Source organism: Bos javanicus, chromosome 3 (genome assembly GCF_032452875.1).
Source record: "Bos javanicus breed banteng chromosome 3, ARS-OSU_banteng_1.0, whole genome shotgun sequence".
Taxonomy (NCBI): Eukaryota; Metazoa; Chordata; class Mammalia; order Artiodactyla; family Bovidae; genus Bos; species Bos javanicus.
In genome coordinates, this window is record NC_083870.1 from 8402073 (window position 1) to 8421580 (window position 19508).

The following is a 19508-nucleotide window of genomic DNA, read 5'->3' on the forward strand; positions in this document are numbered from 1 at the left end:
TATTTATGGAGCACTAGACAACCACAGTGAAGGCTCCTACTTCTGATTCTTAAACTTATTACTTAGAAGTCCTTCATCTTGGCTCCATACAGGACCAGGTACATAATTTGCAGGGCCCACTGAAAAACAAAAACGCAGAGCCCCTTTTTCAAACATCATTAAGAATTTCAAGCCAGTAGAAATAGCAGAGCATTAAAACAAGCCCAAGATCCCTCTGAGCACAGAGCCTGTGTGACTTCATAGGCACACTCCCATGAAGCCATCTCTGGTGCACGAGTCCCCAGATCAATCCCAAATACCTCTAACATTCTAGAAGCCACTCTGATTTAATTCTCAGCCCTCCCTGCTTCGGAAGTGGTGCCTCTTCTAGCTCTTTATACATAAGCTCTTAATTAGGCCCCAGTCTCTTTTGAAGAACTCACCTTAGAGGAGCAGTGTACAATTGTTATGCCTATTCTTTTACTGTGGACACACCACAAGTGAAAAAGCTTGTTGTCTCCCACTCTCCCTTCATCCTCTCAGCTTGTCCCAGAATCCAAATACAGAGGAGGCTGCAGATCTACCATGAAACTCGGCAGTCGGGAAAGTCCCTATGGATCTGATAAGGAGCAGTTTCTAACGAGTCACGAGGTCCCCTCCTGCCAGGGTCCCTCCCCATGTGCCAGCAGCCAGCACCAAGGGCATGCCGGGAAAACCTCCCACCCAAGTCTTTGCCCTGGGTCCAGAGTCTGTGCCCCATCCAGGTAATCACTGAGAACAACGGAGGCTACACACAGCAGACGTTCCTTGTTTTCCAGGTACTGAGGGCCATAATCCCTCACTCTAAACAGCTCCTGAAATCAATCGGAAAGCAGGTCAGAGGGGGAGTCTGGGGAAAAGAACCCAACACCAGATTCTGTGGCCTGCAGGCTACATGCTGTGTAAGAGGAGCAGGTAGGAAATCTCTCGGTGGGCAAAGATTAAAAGCAATGAAGTGCAGATAGTGCAGGGGGTCAGGCCCAGGGTAGGTTTGGGGAGAAGCTCTGCAGAAGGGGGGTCGAATGTCAAGGGGGGTCCAGAGCTGACTGCTAACCCCTCCCAAATTCAGGGGCCTGCGACAGCCACCCCAATACCTGAAGCCATGGCCAGTGGGGAAGACGAGCCGAGGAACTGCGCAGTGTGTGGGGACCGGGCTACAGGCTACCACTTCCATGCCCTGACTTGTGAGGGCTGCAAGGGTTTCTTCAGGTGAGAACCTCCTCCTCAACACAAACAACCTCCCAAACTGCCTGCCAGACAGCCTTTAAGCCTTGGCACATGCTAGGGCTTGCCCGGCTACAGCACTCTTGCATCTTGGAACCTAACCATCCTATAGCTAGCATGTGACACGCTGGCAACCTCAACACTGTATAAACATGTGGCAAAAGAACAAAGGGAGGCAGAGAGTGTGTCCTCTGGACACAGCCCCTGAGTCAAGTGTACTCACTACCTGCAAAGCACCAAACTAGCCCAGTCTATAGAAAGTATAGACTCCTGACTGATTCTGTGCCCCATGGCAATGCTTGAGATGTACTGTGTCCTCCCTACCCCTAGGGACTTCTGGATACAGCTCAGATTAGCCCATGTCCCCATAGATTCAGGATTTTAGTTCCCCAACCAGGGATTGAACCCGGGCCCTTGGCAGTGAAAGCACCAAGTGCTAACCCCTGGACCACCAGGGAATCCCCACCATAGATTCTTTGGGACCGTATCACTGTAGCCCCTCACAACGTCTGTCTCCACAGGCGAACAGTCAGCAAAAGCACCAGTCTCACGTGCCCCTTCGCTGGAAGCTGTGAGGTCAACAAGGCCCAGAGGCGCCACTGCCCTGCCTGCAGGCTGCAGAAGTGCTTGGATGCTGGCATGAAGAAGGACAGTGAGTTGCCCCCTACCATCCCAAGAATCCAGTGTCCTCCCCTGACCATGCTTTGCCCTTGTTCCCACAGCATTATTCTCCACCTGGAAGGCAGAGTAAGCTTTTTGAAACAAGTCAGACAATGTCACTTAAGATCTCCAAGGGCTCCTCATCTCTCTTATGGTCCATGGTCTCACAGTCCCATGTCTGCCATCCACCTCTCAGATTTTTCCTACTCTTTCCCCTTGCTCAATCCATCCCAGCCACACTGATGGCAATGCCATTCTCAAACACACCAAAGTACGCTCTCCTGGGGACTTATGTAACTTATACTTGCACTTGCCATTCCCTCTATCTGGAATGCTCTTTTCCTAGGTATTATTATGGCTTGCTTTTTCTCCTTTATCTCTCAAGTATAGTGCCTGTTACTTAGTAACTACTCAACTCAGTGCCAAGTAATTAGGTTCAGCCCCCAAAAGACAATGTAACTTGTAATAAACTTAAACTAACAGAAACCAGCTTGCCTAAGTACACTCAGCTGAAAACTGGAGAGTCAGTATTCACCAGACCCTTATTTTCTTTGTGACATCACATTACTTTTCATCATGGAGTAGTAGAAAAGAAACTGTAGAAGTCAAAAAATCTTGAATCCAATCTACATCACATAAGTATTTCGTGACCTTGGCCCTGGAACTAGAATGTCAGCCTCTCTCTGTTTCTGAAAAACATGGAAATCACACCTGCCCTCTCTACCCATAGGATTATTTCATTCACTGAGACCTAACCTCAGAAGCTTTGAAATTATAAAGCTATTGCAACATAAGGTGATGTTTTTGGTATCACAAGCCCTCCCTCTTCAATATTCCCCCAGAAGCCGAACATCTCCTAATACTTTCCCCACTTTATTGTCCATCCTTCCTTTCCCTCCCACAGTGCTGTTTTCTGCCACAGTGTCCCATGGGTCGGAGCAAATGTTACAGGAATCCCCTACCATCTGGAGCCTCTGGGACTCCAGTCGAGCCCAAGGAAATGTCAGGAACTCTCCTCCCTCCTTGTGTCCACTGTGCAGAGTGTCCAAGGGTCCCAAGCCAGGGGCTGGCAGAGAGAAGTGCTCTCTGCTGGTCTCAATAGCTTTGTCACATCCCTTCCCCGGGCACAGTGATCCTATCGGCAGAAGCCCTGGCATTGCGGCGAGCAAGACAGTCCCAGCGACGGGCACAGCAAGCATCGATGCAGCTGAGTAAGGAGCAGAAAGAGCTAGTCCGGACACTCCTGGGGGCCCACGCTCGCCATGTGGGCACCATGTTTGACCAGTTTGTGCAGTTCAGGGTGAGCATTTATAGGATTCAAGATGAAATAAGACAAAAGGGTGTCCAAGGAGGCTGGCCCGAGGGAGGGGACTGTGTGCCATGCCCTGATAGAGGACAGAACTTCTCCAGAACCCCAGCCAAGGCAGACTTCTCAGCCTGGAATCCTTCCAAGATAAAACTGTTGGGTTAGTCGCTTAGTCATGTCTCACTCTTTGTGACCCCATGGACTGTAGCCCACCAGGCTTCTCTGTCCATGGGATTTCCCAGGCAAGAATATCAGAGTCGGTTGCCATTTCCTCCTCCAGAGAATCTTCCCAACACAGGGATTGAACCTGGGTCTCCCGTATTGCAGGCAGATTCTTTACCGTTTGAGCCATCAGATAAAACTAGAGAAACCTAAAAGAGACCCCTAGGACTGGGGCCTCTCACTCAGGCTCTGATCTCTGCAGCCACCAGCTCATCTGTTCACCCATCACCAGCGCTTGCCCACCCTGGTCCCTGTACTGCCCCTGCTCATGCATTTTGCAGATGTCATCACTTTCATGGTACAGCAAATCATCAAGTTCACCAAGGATCTGCCCCTCTTTCGGTATGTGACCCCTCCCCGTGCCTTTCAGGAAGAAATTGCTCCAGTAAATTATAATCCCACTCCATCAAAAAAAAGTCACTAACCAAACTAACCCATCCCTCAGCCCTTTCCAGTAGCGGATCTTGAATTCTCAGCTTGGCTTTTAAGCATCTCAGTAAGAACTGGGGGTTCCTCTCCCTCTCTGAAGTTCAGCCTAACGTGCAGGTCTCCTGCTCCTCACAGGTCCTTGCCCATGGAGGACCAGATCTCCCTTCTCAAGGGAGCAGCTATAGAAATCTGTCATATTGCACTTAACACCACTTTCTGTCTCCAAACACAAAACTTCCTCTGTGGGCCTCTTCGCTACACCATAGAAGATGCAGCACAAGGTGAGATGGTGCTCGGGCAGCAGAGGGCATGCATCCCTTTGGTAGGGTATGTGGCAAGGTGACCCACAGGCTCCTAAGCCTAGTATCTCCCACAGCGGGGTTCCAGGAAGAGTTTTTGGAGTTCCTCTTTGGCTTCCATAGGACACTGCGCCGACTACAGCTCCAGGAACCTGAGTATGTGCTCATGGCTGCAATGGCCCTCTTCTCTCCTGGTGAGCATCCCCCAAAGCCCAGAAGCTTTCATTCTACCACCTCTGCCCAAACTCCCAGCTCCCTCAATCCATCCATCCAGGCCTTGTAGTCTTCAAACCTGTCGAGTGGGTCTATCCCAGTCTTGGCTCTCCAGGCCACCCACAACCTCCCATCTTATCCTTCCTCACTCCCTATGTTATAGACCGGCCCGGAATAACCTGCAGGGAGGAGATAGATCAGTTGCAAGAGGAGATGGCGCTGACTCTGCAGAACTACATCCAAGGCCAGCAGCCACGACCCCGGGACCGGTATGGTGGGACTGGGTACGTGGAGGCTGTACCAAAGAAGTTAGCGTGAACTAAACTCAGGATGAGTACCTTTACCAGGGCCCCTGGGGATCTAGTCCTTCCCTCCCATTTCACAGAGTTTCGGCATTCAAATTGCTCCTACTGCTGTTTCATCTCACTTTTTCCAGATCTTTTTATTCAGCAGAGATGCAAAGTGGTAGCTCACAGGCTCTGTGTAATAGCATTCCTGAGATTGATGACATCCATCACCTCACCAAGCCAACTTCTCCAGACTAAAGCCATCTTATCAAGAGTCTTGTTCACTCTCTTGGCCCTTCCTCTCCTCTCCATTGGTCCAATTCCTTTAATTTTTCGTTCCCCTTGAAGTTATGGTCATTCAGTTTCATGGCCAAAGCCAGTCCCTGGTTCCACAGTCCATGAGCTAACCAGGCTCTGGGGCACACTCCACTTCTATTTTGCTTATTTCTCAATGTGCCAGTTTGATCAGAAGAGGGTTATAATACCATAGAACACACCCACCTTCTAGAATCTGCTCTACAAGGCCAGATCCACACAGCTGAAGATCTGTCACTTGGCCCTTTGGGCTCTGGGTTCAAGACAAACAGCATGGTGAGAGAAGTCAGTGTCACACAGAGGCCCCTTTGGAACTTGGTGTTCAGACCTAGCTTCACTGAGAGGCAATTCAGGGGGTCAGGGCCTCAGGACAAGACTCTTAGCTGCCTTATTTCTCTCCTCTTTCCCTGGTGACCACAAAGGTTTCTATATGCAAAGCTGCTGGGCCTGTTGGCTGATCTCCGAAGTATTCACGATGCATTTTGGTACCAAATCCAGAACATCCAGGGACTGTCCACCATGATGCCACTGCTCCAGGAGATCTGCAGCTGAGGCCCAATCTACCTCCTTCCCCAGCCCCACCTGGACACGTCGGACTGGAAAGGGGAGAATCCTGGGGCCAGAGGTTGGAGACAGTAAACAGGGAGCCCATTGGTTGCAAAGAAAGATTAAAGCAGTAACTGCCTCTTCATGCAGTAATAGGGAGAGTGAGGGGTGGCTGTGGGGACAAAGTTGTTTTCTGGAAGCACAGAAGATGCGGAAGGAGGAAGCCTCAGAGCTAAGAGGTAAAGAAGCTCCTTCCGGGAACAGGTGGGCCCCACTTTCTGAGGTCAAAGATTGAGCCCTTCAGCCCTTCTTTTCCCAGTTTGGGAAACTCTGGGATGGAACACAGGATGGGGAGTGAATCCCATGCAGATTTTTCTGCTCTGAAAAGAAAGAGGCTAGGAGCTTTAATCCACAGAGAAATAAAGGAGGTGGTAGTGAGGAGAGAAAATTCAGCCAGACATACCCCTTAATTCTTCTCCTCTAGTCCAGAGCCATAAGAGCATGGGAAGATGATACTGGACTGATGGCAGAGGTGGAAGACTCAACCACTGCCTCAGCAGCTGCCCCGTGGCAGCTCCAGTTCTGAGGAGGTTGTGGTCCTGTCCCCACTCTGCTCCTGGGACCCAGAGGTCACCCAGCAAGGTGGGCTCTGGAGAGGGCTCTGGCCCCAGGACACCTAACTCAGAGGCTCCAGCTGTTGTGTGGGCTGGCTCTGGGATGACCTCAGCCCACAGTGATGCTAAAGCCACAGTGGAATCTGTTGCGCCAGTGATTAAGGAAGGCTCCGAGGGCGAGGGTGACAGGCAGGGGGGGCATCTTCTTCTCCAGCACAGCACCCACACACCAGTTACTATCCACCAAGCCTGATGGGGAAGAGAATACACACTACGCTATTTAACAGGGCTTGGAGAAAGGGGTCAGCGGATTCAAGGTAGCACTTCCCTCCCACTGCCTGCCCCAATCCCTCAGCACCTCAGAATATCATCTGAACAGTTCTCACCTCTAAATACCATGTTGGCCTGGGGCAGAGTCAGGTGGTAACCAAAGGAGAAGGTTGTGTCTTGTAGCCTTGTGTTTGCTTCAAACTCCACTCCAACCTGAACCTGAGAATGGAGGGCGATGATGGGAGACGGATCTGTCTCAGTGAAGACAAGAGGAGTCCTGACAGGGGACCGGCAGAATGAAGGCACGCATGAAATGTATACGTAGTGTGGGCAGGAAAATCAGCAGGTCAGCAGCGCCTGCGGGGGTCCGCAGGGGCCTGCTGGGGGAAGGGCATGGGGTCAGTAGACTCACCTGTTCATTCGCCCTGTGGTAATAACTTGCATGGGCCCCACCTGATCCCACATTCAACGTAGCTACCCAGTGTACAGCTGTGAAAACCAAAGTACAAGAGACAAAGAGCGTTACTGCAGTAGAACACAGGCCAGCATCTCCAGCCAAGGCCAGAATTGCCCTCCCCCTCACTATTCTTCCTCACCCCATACCCGAGTACTTCCCAGCCAGTGTCAGGATGGCCCCCTCTTCGCCCGGCCGCCGGTGATAAACTAGCTCTCCTCCCAGCACCAGTCGATGAGTGAGGCTCTGCAGGAAGTGAGCGACCACGATCACTGCAGGGGAGTGGGGAGACCTGGAGTCAGTCATAGAGACAGGCCTGCTCTCTCATTCCCAATGGCTCCCACCCCAGCCTGCCCCCAAAGTTTTTTCTCTAATCCCTGAACTGTACAGACATGCAGAGGCATAGTCAACATGGGCAGGTGGGTGGCCAAGACCAAAAGAACCCTGCACCCATTCCTCACCTGATTCCCCAATGAGGTCCGGATTTCCTAGGGTTAGAGTGGCTGTGTAGTCATCTCCCCGATACTCGCCATCGAACTGCCAGGTCAGGAACTTGGCCTGCTGCGTCTAGATAGGGAGGGCAAGAAGTAAAAGCTCCCGCTCTCCTTACAATCACTGCTGCCTCTACTGCTGTCCCTCAGCCACCAGGGCAGAACACTCGAGGAGGAGAAAGAGGAAATGCCTCAGTGGATGAAGGCAGGAACCCCAGTCACCTGAAAGACAGCCTTGGCTCGGAGCCGCTCCGCCAAGAGGAGCAGGACCTGGGCGTTGAGGCTGCCACCGCTGTCCATATCTCCCACCACAGTGGGGAACACCTGTTGAAGAGTGTCCACAGTCAGTAACACCGAGCAGAGGGGCACCTCTCGGCCCCAGTCCAAACGTAGGATTTCTTTAACAGTACGCAGCACCCCCTAGTGGAATCACAAAGACAAACTCTCAACCCATCACACAGATAGGTTTCCCCACCTTCTCCCATTCAGAAGAAATGCAGAGGACATACTCTGCCCATTCTTCCCCATAACAAACACATTTCTTCCTCCTCTACACCTGAGTCCCAACTGGCCTTTGGGGGAGATAACCCAGGTCAGTGGAGCCCTCACCTCAGTGGGACTAAGTTGCCAGTCCCCTGCATAGGCCGCATGAAGATGATAGCCTGGCAAACCCAGAGCACTCATGTGCACAGTGTGGGCCACCTGAGGAAAGAGAAATCCATGGAGAAGACGGCATTCCTGCTCCATTTCAATCCCCCATCCTACCTTCATCTATTCCCCATCCAGCAGGTCTTTTAAGAAACCCAAACATTCCAACTTATACAGAGGGTCGCCAGATTAAAAGCAACAAGTCCCACAGGCAAAGGAAGTCGAAAGGGCCCCATATCCCTCCTCTTTTGTCCCATTTAGCCTGGCTAAGGGGGGAGCACGAAAGGAAAGGAAAAGATCCAGGGACAGGCAGGGAGGAATAGTGAGGAGGGGCCAGAGAAGTGGGGGCACCTGGAAATGGCTGCTCAGAACCTTGTTGACAACGAGCTTCACTCCCTCCATCTGTGCTGGGAATACATCTGAAGGGAGGGGAGGGGGAAGGGAAGGAATAAGCAGACAAGGAACCCCACCCCACGAAGTCGTCTCCCCTTTCAATCCCACAGAAGTGCTTTGGAGGAACTGACCTCCTCTCAAGTCCTGCAACAGGAAATGCTCCACTCCATGGGGGCGCCTGATCCTCCCTGAGGCTGCATGCCCCAACTGTGATCTCCCCTTTTCTGCTCCCATCGCTGGACACCCAGCACTCAAGACCCCGCCCTTCTCTGCCCCTTCAACTTGAGACACTCAAATGCCTTGGGTGTCTTCTCACCTTTGCATAGCCGGTGCAGCTCATCAAAGCTCCCAGGGTTGGGGAGAGGTTCCTCTCGACGGGGGCTCCGGCGGGGCAAAGCCCCCATAGGTGCCAGGCCCAGTGTGTTCCCCATTTCAGTAGAGAGGTCAGGGAGGGGCCGGGGTTCGCCTGAGAAAGGACGCTGTTGCTCCCTCTACCCTCCACGGGCCCCACCCCCCATTATCCAGCTCCCCAGTCCCAGAAACTTCCACATAGTCCGACGCTAGACCTGGAACAGGAAAAATAAGGAGAGAAGGCACCGGTGGGGAGCTTGAACCCCAGGCACACTCCCCTTTCATCTTTAATCCCGCTGCCACCCTTGTGACCTCCCCCACTCTCTAATCCTAGTCTCCACTACAGACTTCACCCAGCTTCCTAGTCTTTCTACTCTTCATTCCTAGGCCACATGGCGAGGCTTGCAATGAGGCAATAACCCTTACCTTCTCAGACCATCATGCTGCCCCTTTCCCCCAGGCACACCCCGGTCATCTTGATGGGGGCAGCCATCTTGAGTGATGGCAGAACTGCGGCTTCACGCTGCACCCCCAGCGTGGTCATGGACGCCATCTTGGAACCGGGCGAAAAAAAGATTTCAGAGACCCAACCCTCCTTGATTGGGCTCCGCCCAATGGATTAAAAAAAAAAAAAAAAGGAAAAGGCTGCTTGGCTGCCGAGCATTGGCCAATAGGAGAGGAAAACGCAAAGGAGTGGCCGACCTTACTTCCAGAGAGCTCCAACTCCGGCACTGCAGGGACAGGCGGTACTTGATTGGTTAGGTCCTTGCTGCTGCTGCTAAGTTGCTTCAGTCGTGTCCGACTCTGTGCGACCCCATAGACGGCAGCCCACCAGGCTCCCCTGTCCCTGGGATTCTCCAGGCAATCTACTCAAATAGATGGCGTTCGATTGCCCTGCCTCTCCAAGGTCGGGAAAAACCTTCTAGCTAACAAGACACTAGAGGGAGCATCTTGGGGCCTGAGTCACTGAAGTTCCCTCCACTGTGTAGCCTGGAGACATATAGCCTGTGAAAGGTGGCCCAGGGAAGACTGACTACTTCTTTCGAACACTGATTCATATCTCACCTAGGGGCCCCGCCCCAACCCAGACCTATACGAACCCCTGGGGACTCCTCTTCGCAGTCCTTCACAGTACACAGTTCAGTTCAGTTCAGTCGCTCAGTTGTGTCCGACTCTTTGCGACCCCATGAATCACAGCACGCCAGGCCTCCCTGTCCATCACAAACTCCCGGAGTTCACTCAGACTCACATCCATCGAGTCAGTGATGCCATCCAGCCATCTCATCCTCTGTCCTCCCCTTCTCCTCCTGCCCCCAATCCCTCCCAGCATCAGAGTCTTTTCCAATGAGTCAACTCTTCGCATGAGGTGGCCAAAGTACTGGAGTTTCAGCTTCAGCAACATTCTCTCCAAAGAAATCCCAGGGCTGATCTCCTTCAGAATGGACTGGTTGGATCTCCCTGCAGTCCAAGGGACTCTCAAGAGTCTTCTCCAACACCACAGTTCAAAAGCATCAATTCTTCGGCGCTCAGCCTTCTTCACAGTCCAACTCTCACATCTGTACATGACCACAGGAAAAACCATAGCCTTGACTAGACAGACCTTTGTTGGCAAAGTAATGTCTCTGCTTTTGAATATGCTATCTAGGTTGGTCATAACTTTCCTTTCAAGGAGTAAGCGTCTTTTAATTTCATGGCTGCAGTCACCATCTGCAGTGATACACCCTCAAATGAATTCCACTCATAGGTACAGCTCTCCGTAGGAAAAGGGACCCACCCTCCCTCCTGGAGGTCCAAACCTTTTAAAGTTCACCCAAGAGTCCTCTCTGTAGAAAGGGAATGGATGTGAGAGCTTGGGGTAGAGGAGCAGGGGCTGCAACCTGAGTTCCAGCAGAAGTAGTCCCTGAAACACCTGACCTCTGAAGTTGATTCTTCCTCCCCTGGTTTGCTAGGAAAGAAAGAAAGTGAAAAGATTCCCTAGGCAGAGTTGGCAAATAAAATTGAGAAATATAGGCTCCTGCCCTCAAATGCGCTCCACTCCAAAGCCAGGGACAAATCAGTGGAGCTCCCTTTCAAGCACTAAGTGCTCCACAGGGGAATAGTTGAAGATAGAATAAAGTTTCTTAGGCTCTAGTCGCCTCCCCTACTAGCGCTCACATCACCACTCCCATCTCTCAGGAAGAGGTCAAAGGATGAAAGATACAAGTACTTGTGATCTCTATTTAGCTGATTTACCCAAAGGCCTTGGGCCTGGGAAATGCATCTCTGTCCTCCCTCACAATCAGGACAGGGACAAGGGCCAGGACCTTGGTTGGAGGGATGTTATGGCCCCTGCTGACTTGTATTGGCTGACCACTGCCTGGACCTGATAAGAGAATCGAATGCCCAGAGACCTTCAACCTTTATCCTGCCAGAGCACGCCAATGATGGGGTGGGGTGGCGGGAGGGGGTGTGGCGTGGGCAGCAGCTGCTCTCTGAATTTGTTTTACTGGGGGTGGGCTGTGCTTGCTGATCTGCACTCAGGAAGGTCATTCTGGTTTTAGTGTTTTCTCCCCCATCTCATTCATTACACATTAACTCAAAAGAGTACAGAGTCAATCACACCTGGCCTCTGGCCCTAATCCTTATTCTCCTAACCTGCATTCCCCTCACCCCTGTCCCTGATTTTATCGCCTTTTTTCTGTCCCCCAATACCTCTCTGTCAAGTTTCAGTGAATGGGGGTAGGGTTGGGAGATGAAATTTACCCATAATGATACAAAGATACCAAGAGCTGAGGTCGTTAGATCTGATACATCAAAGTTTTCCAGGAAAAAAGAGAAGAAAACCCTAGAAATCCTGCTTACTGAAGGATTCAGATCCAAGGACTACTGGTCCCAGGCCCCAAAGGAATGAATCTTGAATAGGACTAAAATGTATCCCCTTGGCATCCATTAAGTCCCTGCCTCCAACCCCATCACCAGGCATCTCCTATATGCTGGCCTCTCCTCCCCCCACTTCTCTAACTTGTTTACTCCAGCATAGTTCCTGCCCCACTGGACTCCTCCAAAGTCCTTATCACCTGATGGGGTGGAGTGGGGAAGCACAGAGATATATAGCCCCTTCCTCCTCAGCCAGGCCAGACACAGACACAGCATCCCTGAGCAGGTACAGTAAGAGATTAAGAGGTGAGGGCGCGTCCACAGACTTCAGGCAGAACAAGGGAGCCAAGTTGGAGGGGACGTGGAGGGAGCGGGCCGCGGGGGAAGGGGGAAGCCCACGCAGCGTCAGTGACCTCCCCTGCCCCCAACTGTTCGCAGGCCACTTTCCCTGCCGTTAACACCATGAAGCTGCTTGCATTGACTGTGCTGCTCCTGACCATCTGTGGCCTTGAAGGTGGGTGTGAGCTGAAGAGGGGTCCCAAGGAGGAGAAGGTGCCCCGCTGTCTGTGCTGCTATGCCCAGGTCTGGCAACCAGAGAGCTGAAGAGGAAAATCATCCCCTCTCTAAAGCCCAGAAAACCCATCCAAAGACCTGGAGTTGGATACCTGTTCAGGGAGAGGGCTGAGAGCTGAGGCTGAATCCTGGCAGAGATGTGGGACTTGTTGTTGGGGACTCAACTGAGAGAGCGTGTGTGTGTTTCTGTGTATGTACAGGGGCTCTGGTTCGGAGACAGGCCGAGGAGCCGAATCTGCAGAGCCTGGTCTCTCAGTACTTCCAGACTGTGGCCGACTATGGCAAGGACCTTGTGGAGAAGGCCAAGGGCTCAGAGCTTCAAACCCAAGCCAAGTAAGTCTCAGCAAAGGGAGTTCAGTGACCAGGGGGCTGTGGAGAGCAAGAGGGGAAGTTGGGAGATCCCACAGAGCACTGAGCTCAGGGGTGGGGGGCTAGGGAGGATGAGGTTTAATTGTAGAGGAAATGCCATTATCATCCTACACATCCCTCAGACCTCTTCAACAGGGAGGGGCAGCAGGAACTGGGCTTCGAATTTCTCTCTCTATGGTCTGTTCCTCTGCCCGGTTGAGAGCTTGTCTCCCCTCCTGTCTGTCTGCCAGGACAGACCAGGCACTAGGGTTTGGGGCCTCGGGTCTCACCTCCCACCACAAGAAGGCCAGTACCCGTCCCTCGCCCTCACTTCTAACCCCTCACGTTGCCAGGGCCTACTTTGAGAAGACGCAGGAGGAACTGACGCCCTTCTTCAAGAAGGCTGGGACTGACCTGCTTAACTTCTTGAGCAGTTTTATAGACCCCAAAAAGCAGCCTGCCACCCGCTGAGGTGTGCAGATACGGGCCTCCCACCCCTCGCTCGCCCCTGGCACACCCGCTGGCCAGGCCTGAGGTGCCTCTCCCTGCCCACTCCTTGTTTTCTACAATAAACTTTGCAGGAGTTAAGTTGTGAGCCTGCTGTGTTTGGGGAACCAGGAGAAATAAGGGTCGCGGGGGAAGAGTAGGATTAAGAACAAAGAGAAATCTGCTTCTAACAGGAAAGGGATTTTGGTGTGAAGGCGTGGAGAAAGGGTTGACGAGACCAGTGGTGGAAATGACAGGCTGGGAGGTGCTGGTGACTCTTCTCCAAACCCAAGGAATCTTTTCACAGGCCTGGGAATGACATAGAAACTTTGCCTTGGACATGGTACCTTGAAAGGCGTGAAAGATTCATTATCTGAATCCCTAGACTCCTAGAGGTCATGGGAAATGAAAGCACCCCTCAGAATTTCCTCTACCACACTATGAAGAGGAGAAAGCTTCCCCAAATGAGCCCAGAGGTGTCACCCAAGGCCCCTCCCCTCCATTCTGAGCCAGGGGACACTGTGCTTCTCCCCTGAAAAGAAAGTGAAAGTCCCTCAGTCGTGTGCAAATCTTTAATTCTCCAGGCCAGAATACTGGAGTGGGTAGCCATTTTCTTCTCCAGGGGATCTTCTCTACCCAGGGATTGGAACCAAGGTCTTCTGCATTACAGGCAGATTCTTTACCAGCTGAGCCACCAGGGAAGCTTTCCCTAGAGGTGCTCTAATCCTTCCATTTAAAACCTCTCACTTAGACCCCTGTCTGCAGAACACTCCTTCCAAGTATCTCCCCCACTATTGAAAGTGAAAGTGTTAATCACTCAGTCATGTTCAACTGTTTGTGACCCCATGGACTGTAGCCCACCAGGCTCCTCTGTTCATAGGGTTCTCCAGGCAAGAATACAAGAGTGGGTAGCCTTTCCCTTCTCCAAACCCAGATCTCCTGCACTGCAGATTCTTTACTGTCTGAGCCACCAGGAAAGCCCCTCCCTTACCATTATCTGGGTGCTGTTCATAGAACTGGCCTAAGTTCTCGTGGCTATCTTAGAGCTTAGAACTAGCAGACGTGATAGCCAGTTAAAGGCCTGCCAGTTCTCCAACTTGGTGGACATGTAGGACTTGAGAAATTCTGGTAGCTGAGATAACCTGGCTTAAATCAAAATGGAATGGAAGTCAGGCTGGCCTGATGCAGGAGATTCACAATCCCCAAATGGGAAAATGGGCATTTCCAATAAAAGCTTGTTTATATTTTGTCTTTAAAATATTTACTTCCCTACCCTAACTCATTCTTCATATCTCATCTGAAACCACCTTTCCCAAGACATCAGAAATGGCTCCAATGTCTTCTATATACTTTTTAAGACTTTTATTTTATATTGGAGTATAGTTGATGAACAATGTGGTGTTTCAAGCACATAGCAGGGTAATTGTGTTACACATATTTCATGTATCTGTTCTTTTCCAAATTCTTTTCCCACTGAAGTTATTATAGAGATTGAACAGAGTTCTCTGTACTGTACAGTAGGTCCTTGTTGGTTATCTATTTTAAATATAGCAGTGTGCATATCTCCATCCCAAACTCCCACTCTATCCCTGTCCCCCTCTTCTGTATATTAATCAACCTCTTCAGTCTGGCCTTCTAGCCCCTTACCACTCAAAATTACTTTCTTCCCCTTTCTTTCTCAGTATCGTTTCCCCCCCACCCCCCAACATGTGGTAAAACATGCAGGGACAGAGATCTGTCCCTCACTTGCAAGATGACCTTGGACAGGTTAATTAACTTCAAAGAGCTTGAATTTCCTCACAGGGCTAAAGAGTGGATCAAATGGTACAAGCTGGAAACACTGAAAAGTGTCAGTCACCATGCAGTGCAAAGTGCTGCCCAGCACGGGGTGGAGGTAGGGGGAAATGGGGGTAAGCCTGGAGACCTGGACCCATTTGCACAGGCCTGCGGGATCAGAGGTAGGGCTGACATCAGATGGGACTCAGATACTGCCACAGAGTCCTGCCTAGAAACAGGACCGGCACTGACAAGGGGCACCCCTTCACCACCCACCCGTGCCCTCAGAGGAGCTGGCCTCCTACCCGGACCCGACTTGTTCCCTTTTGCCTTATTTGCTCACATGCTCAGTTGTGTCCGACTCTGTGACCCCTTGAACTGTAGCCTTCCAGGCTCCTCTGTCCATGGGATTTTTCGGGCAAGAACACTTGAGTGCGTTGTCATCTCCTCCCCCACGGCATCTTCCTGGGCCAGAGATCAAATCCAGATCCCTGTGCCTCCTGCTTTAGCAGGTGGATTCTTTACCACCGTGCTACCTAGGGAGCCCTCCCCTTTGCCTTACCCTCCTCCACCTCCAACCTGGCCCCCTGAGGTCCGTCTTACCCCAGAATCCACAGAAAACATCTTCCATTAAACCCTCCATTGGGAGTCTCACACGCGTTTGTCACACCATCCCTTCTGCACGTTTGGCTTTCCAGCTCTGCTAATGCCCATATGCATGTGTATTATGAGATGTGCTTACCCTGCTCCCTGTAGCCCACTCTGATCTGGGTTGGTGACTATCGGGGGTTGGACAGCCAGGCTTGCCTGCAATCCAACCTTGTTCCCGTTGTCAGGCACGGAGGGCCATGCTGGGTGAGAAAGTCATTTCTTGGGTTTGACTGTTCTGAATGTGCCTAGACTCCCAACACACTACTCCTTGCTCCAGCTCCATGTTAGAGAACCTGGGGGTCAGGAGTTTCTTCATTCCCCCAGTCACAGTCAGCATTCATCCCTCAATCAAGTAAAACAACCCTGAAGTCTATTAGACTACGAGCTCTGGCAGGTCAGGAACCGAGTTTGCCTTACTCGAAATGGTATCTTCAGTATCCAGCCTAGGCTAGTAGAGGCTGAATAAATCTTAAATGAATGAATGAATGGAGTCCAGTCTATGGTGTCTTTATTGATGTTAGTCCCTTCCCACTGTTTAGTAGGGGTGGGGGTGGGGGAGAGGGGAAGGGTGGCACAGAGGGGTGAGACTAGAATATAGACATCAGTGAAGAGCATCTGAGGTCTTTGACGAGGAGGAATCACTGGTGATTATTAATGAGGGGCAGAAGGTCATTACAGGGGTAGGGTCAACTGGCATTTATGGTGGGGAGGCGTATGTGATGCCAACCACAAGGGCTGGGAGGACAGCGTTTGAAGGAAGTGACAAAGGGCATCTGTTCTAAAGCTATTGTGGTGGTTTCTCATGCTTCAGGGTCTCATAAGTCTCCTGGGTCCGGGTGCTCAGGCCCTGGAGATAGAGGTCAAAGGACAGTCAGGAGCTTGAGCCCATCACTGGGCTTCCTAGCCACCCCCGCAGGCTCCACCCCTTCCAAAGGTCACTCAAAAGCCCACCCTCTTCTGCTGACTTCCTGGACAGGGAGTCCAGGTGGTGCGGGGAGGCAGGTTCACTTACCGTGTAAATGCCATCTGATTTCTGTAGAGGCAAAAGGGGCAAAGCATTAGAGACCAACATGTCCCACAGGACCCCTCAACATCTTGCTCTCCCAGGGAGGTACTTGGCCAGAGGTGACTGGTTCCCTCAGGCCACTCTGGGGCATGAACGCACATTTGCCCATAACACTACCAACACACATACATACACAACATTCAACTCTCTCATGTACTCATTGTCAGTCTACACTTGACTCTTCCTCGTTGCCTGCTGAATATTTTACTTGTGACTTGGCTAGCTGGCAGGGTAGGTAGGATGAGGTGGGAGGGGGTCTCTGAGGCTAAACAGATCAGCACCTGAGTCCCATGCCCCGCCCCAGAGACCACAGACCCCAAGGCTAAAACCCTAGAAGGGCTGAGTCTGAAAAATTGTTGACACCCCTTTGAGGGTGGGTTCATACCTCACTGGCTGTAGCTGCCTTTCGCACCTGCAACTGGAGGAAAGTCATTAGCAAAGGTGAAGTTAGTTGGCCCAGCTCCCCCTCCAGACTTCATGGGGGAACTTCAAACCCCCTTTCCCCCTTGCCTTGAAGCCATGCTGCCACCAACCTCCCACTTCTCCTTCCAGCCCTCAGCCCACCCTGCCCCTGCCTTACCTTGAGTCGGCAGTAGAGCAGGGTGAGGACAATGCCATACAGAAACAGGATGGCATCCAGGATATAGCAGAGCTGAGGCTCTCCCAGGGCCGCTGAAGGCAGAGAGCACACGCATCAGGTCAGGGGCAGCGGGGGAGATCTGGTGCTCAGAGAAGAGAAGGGAAGGGCTCTGGGAGGTCGGACGGGGCCTGAAGGAGCACCCTCCAGGGGAGGCAACTTCATCTTCCTCTCTGGATTCCTGTTTCTCTTACCTCTCAGTTTTCTCCCTCACCCTAGGGTAGGGGTAGGACAGGAGTGTGAAGGGGTTCATTGTGATGCAACTTATAGTCTCTGAGAGTTGAGAGCCTTCCCCTTTTAGCCCCCAACCAACTTTTTAGCACTGTGGGTTCCTCAGGCACCACTGAGCACTTCATAGCCCTCAAGGGACCCATTTGTGTTCACTGGGCTGAAAACCTCAGCCCAGAGGGGTAAAGTGAGGGGAGGCAGTGACAAATTTCAGCAAAGAAACCACAGGGGTGTCTTTGCTAAGTCCTGTGACCTGTGGCTGAGGGCTGGACAGGAAGGATGTGAGCTGAGGAAGGGAGGGAAGGCAATCACTCTATTATTGGTCATCTAGCCTCAGCCACACTGCTTTCCCCCCTCACCACCCTCATCCTGAGACACTTAAATACATAAAAACAAGGTGCCTGCTTTCCTTGGCCTTATGGATACCGACGGCTCTACACATAAGGTTGAGTGAGTGTCTCGGCCCAGGCTCAAGGGGACGACTACGAGCAGTATGGATTCCGGCTCCGGGTACTCTGCCCTGTTACTCACTCTCGGCCACCGAGAGAGGAAGTTTTGTGCAATGAAAAAAATCAAATAACGTCTGAGCTCCAGCCTCTATCAGCTCCGACCCCTATCAGAAGAGCTCGTGAGCATGTGATATGCCAGTTAAGCGCGCTTTATGGTGTGATGTTCTTTCACACAGTGTTGCATAAATCTCAAAACTACCCCTCGACGGAAACATCATCGCCATTTTGTAGATGACGAAACCGAGGCCAAGGAAAGTAATTCTTCAGGGCCACAGAGTTAAGTGACAGAACTTGAATTTAAACCCAGGTTTTCCACTTTTAAAGCTTGCGCCCTCTCTTTTATGCCTCAGTGGCCCTACTGCCTCATCTTATGGCAGCGGACTGGTCCCTCACTTAGACCTTCCCTCCACCTTCACAGCTGGGCTGGTGGAAGTCCATCCCACTCCATCTTTTTTAATTTCCCCACTTCCCTTTAAGTTTCACTAACCTCTTCCTCCCCGAACCCCAGCTGTGACCATCCTGTCTTAAAAAAACAGACAACTCCAAGAGAGCAAGAAGAGGTCAGAGAATGATGGAACCTCAGAACTACAGAGACCTTCCTTTTCTGCCTCAGTATTTCTCAGCTGATGCTCCCAGCTCTCTAGACCTGAGCATCGTGTGCTGCCTGCGCTCATTTCAGCTGTGCCTTACTGAAAACCCCTTAGAGGCAGCAATTGTGTTTAACTATCCTTGCCTCACCCCTAAACACAAGGACAGCCCCCTGCCTTCCTAAAGGGGGCTTTATAATTGTTATTTAACCAGCTAGAGATCAGTTCCCAATGGACAAGACCAAATGCACCCCACAGAAAACGCTCATCATGGGAAATGGAAGCTTTCCCCCGGACCAGCTTTTCACGTCATAGAACCACTCCTCTGCCAAACTGAAGCCTTATGGTGTATTAGCCCTGAAAAAATAAGAAGGGGACAAGAGGGAACAATTCCTGTGCCCTGATGGGGACGGGATGGGACCAGCCTCAGGGTCTCTGTGTCCACCTGCCCCATGCCAGCCTCCATCCGTCTGTTCCCGCCTTGTCCCTCAGACACATGCCCTCGGTTCCCACCCTGGAGCCCAGCTCCCCGTCCCTCATCAAACCCTCTCACCTGCTTGTTCAACCAAAAGGAGTAAGAGCAGGAGCACTGCTGGGATCATCCTGGCCAGGGGCTGAGGGGCTGGGAGCTGGGGATCTGACGCTCTGCCGGCACTGCGCAGCTGTGCTGTGAGCAGCTCCCTGACCACAGAGTTCCCCCCTTCCTGCCACGCCTTCCTCCGAGCTCTGGCCCCTTCCCCTTCCTGCAAGAGAAAACGAGCAGCTCCCGGAAGGGCCAACTAAGGAAGGGAGCTAGGAGATCTGAACTCTCGTGCCTCCGTCCTTCAGTGACCAAGCCCCTGTCACCATGGAAAGAGGGGACGCCTGTGCTTGGGAAAGGCTATCTAAGAAAGGCTATCTAAACCCACCTTCTCACTCCAGCCCTGTCCAGAGACAGAATGGTGATAAACTGCCCCTCAAGATTCTCTAAGACCCCATGATAACCCTTCTCTCCCATCTGGAACTCTGTACCCAGGCTTGACTTGAGGAGTTTATCAATTAGTGTGGGCAG

General features: G+C 51.8%; 4 protein-coding genes across 6 annotated transcripts; 2 read left to right on the forward strand and 2 right to left on the reverse strand.

Moving 5' to 3' along the window:
* The first annotated feature begins 629 nt into the window (after positions 1 to 629).
* On the forward strand, positions 630 to 5664 carry NR1I3 (nuclear receptor subfamily 1 group I member 3). Of its 2 annotated transcripts, none has more exons than XM_061400602.1 (9): positions 630 to 797; positions 1088 to 1227; positions 1764 to 1894; positions 3033 to 3202; positions 3633 to 3772; positions 3995 to 4140; positions 4236 to 4352; positions 4535 to 4640; positions 5396 to 5664. In XM_061400602.1, the coding sequence occupies exons 1-9, from the start codon at positions 657 to 659 to the stop codon at positions 5523 to 5525; spliced, it is 1221 nt and encodes a 406-aa protein (XP_061256586.1). In that variant the 5' UTR covers positions 630 to 656; the 3' UTR covers positions 5526 to 5664. The 2 variants fall into 2 exon arrangements, with proteins under 2 accessions (XP_061256586.1, XP_061256596.1); XM_061400612.1 differs by having other exon boundaries at positions 714 to 933.
* TOMM40L (translocase of outer mitochondrial membrane 40 like) lies at positions 4788 to 9319 on the reverse strand. Its single transcript, XM_061400625.1, has 10 exons — positions 9167 to 9319; positions 8706 to 8955; positions 8348 to 8415; positions 7958 to 8050; positions 7571 to 7672; positions 7319 to 7424; positions 7007 to 7129; positions 6816 to 6892; positions 6520 to 6622; positions 4788 to 6382 (listed from the first exon to the last, which is right to left on the reverse strand). Exons 2-10 carry the CDS (start codon positions 8818 to 8820, stop codon positions 6243 to 6245), a joined length of 927 nt encoding a protein of 308 aa, XP_061256609.1. The 5' UTR covers positions 8821 to 8955; positions 9167 to 9319; the 3' UTR covers positions 4788 to 6242.
* Positions 9320 to 11801: 2482 nt separating this feature from the next.
* APOA2 (apolipoprotein A2) lies at positions 11802 to 13105 on the forward strand. The gene is made up of 4 exons (XM_061400639.1): positions 11802 to 11882; positions 12035 to 12110; positions 12370 to 12502; positions 12871 to 13105. Exons 2-4 carry the CDS (start codon positions 12059 to 12061, stop codon positions 12986 to 12988), a joined length of 303 nt encoding a protein of 100 aa, XP_061256623.1. The 5' UTR covers positions 11802 to 11882; positions 12035 to 12058; the 3' UTR covers positions 12989 to 13105.
* Positions 13106 to 15921: 2816 nt separating this feature from the next.
* FCER1G (Fc epsilon receptor Ig) lies at positions 15922 to 19504 on the reverse strand. Of its 2 annotated transcripts, none has more exons than XM_061400652.1 (5): positions 19011 to 19504; positions 17077 to 17168; positions 16882 to 16914; positions 16443 to 16463; positions 15922 to 16277 (listed from the first exon to the last, which is right to left on the reverse strand). In XM_061400652.1, the coding sequence occupies exons 1-5, from the start codon at positions 19057 to 19059 to the stop codon at positions 16215 to 16217; spliced, it is 258 nt and encodes an 85-aa protein (XP_061256636.1). In that variant the 5' UTR covers positions 19060 to 19504; the 3' UTR covers positions 15922 to 16214. The 2 variants fall into 2 exon arrangements, with proteins under 2 accessions (XP_061256636.1, XP_061256646.1); XM_061400662.1 differs by having other exon boundaries at positions 16882 to 16908; positions 19011 to 19318.
* Positions 19505 to 19508: the final 4 nt, after the last annotated feature.

Coding starts and splice junctions, on each gene's coding strand:
- FCER1G (XM_061400652.1), bottom strand. CDS start 19,059: ATGATCCCAGCAGTGCTCCTGCTCTTACTCCTTTTGGTTGAACAAGCA. Junction 16,464..16,881: donor AGGCAGCTACAGCCAGTGAG/GTATGAACCCAC, acceptor TTGCCTCTACAG/AAATCAGATGGCATTTACAC. Junction 16,278..16,442: donor AATCAGATGGCATTTACACG/GTAAGTGAACCT, acceptor CTCTATCTCCAG/GGCCTGAGCACCCGGACCCA.
- APOA2 (XM_061400639.1), top strand. CDS start 12,059: ATGAAGCTGCTTGCATTGACTGTGCTGCTCCTGACCATCTGTGGCCTT. Junction 12,111..12,369: donor GACCATCTGTGGCCTTGAAG/GTGGGTGTGAGC, acceptor GTGTATGTACAG/GGGCTCTGGTTCGGAGACAG. Junction 12,503..12,870: donor GAGCTTCAAACCCAAGCCAA/GTAAGTCTCAGC, acceptor TCACGTTGCCAG/GGCCTACTTTGAGAAGACGC.
- NR1I3 (XM_061400602.1), top strand. CDS start 657: ATGTGCCAGCAGCCAGCACCAAGGGCATGCCGGGAAAACCTCCCACCC. Junction 1,895..3,032: donor TGCTGGCATGAAGAAGGACA/GTGAGTTGCCCC, acceptor CCCCGGGCACAG/TGATCCTATCGGCAGAAGCC. Junction 3,203..3,632: donor ACCAGTTTGTGCAGTTCAGG/GTGAGCATTTAT, acceptor TGATCTCTGCAG/CCACCAGCTCATCTGTTCAC.
- TOMM40L (XM_061400625.1), bottom strand. CDS start 8,820: ATGGGGAACACACTGGGCCTGGCACCTATGGGGGCTTTGCCCCGCCGG. Junction 7,425..7,570: donor GAGCCAAGGCTGTCTTTCAG/GTGACTGGGGTT, acceptor CTCCCTATCTAG/ACGCAGCAGGCCAAGTTCCT. Junction 6,893..7,006: donor ACTGGCTGGGAAGTACTCGG/GTATGGGGTGAG, acceptor TGGTTTTCACAG/CTGTACACTGGGTAGCTACG.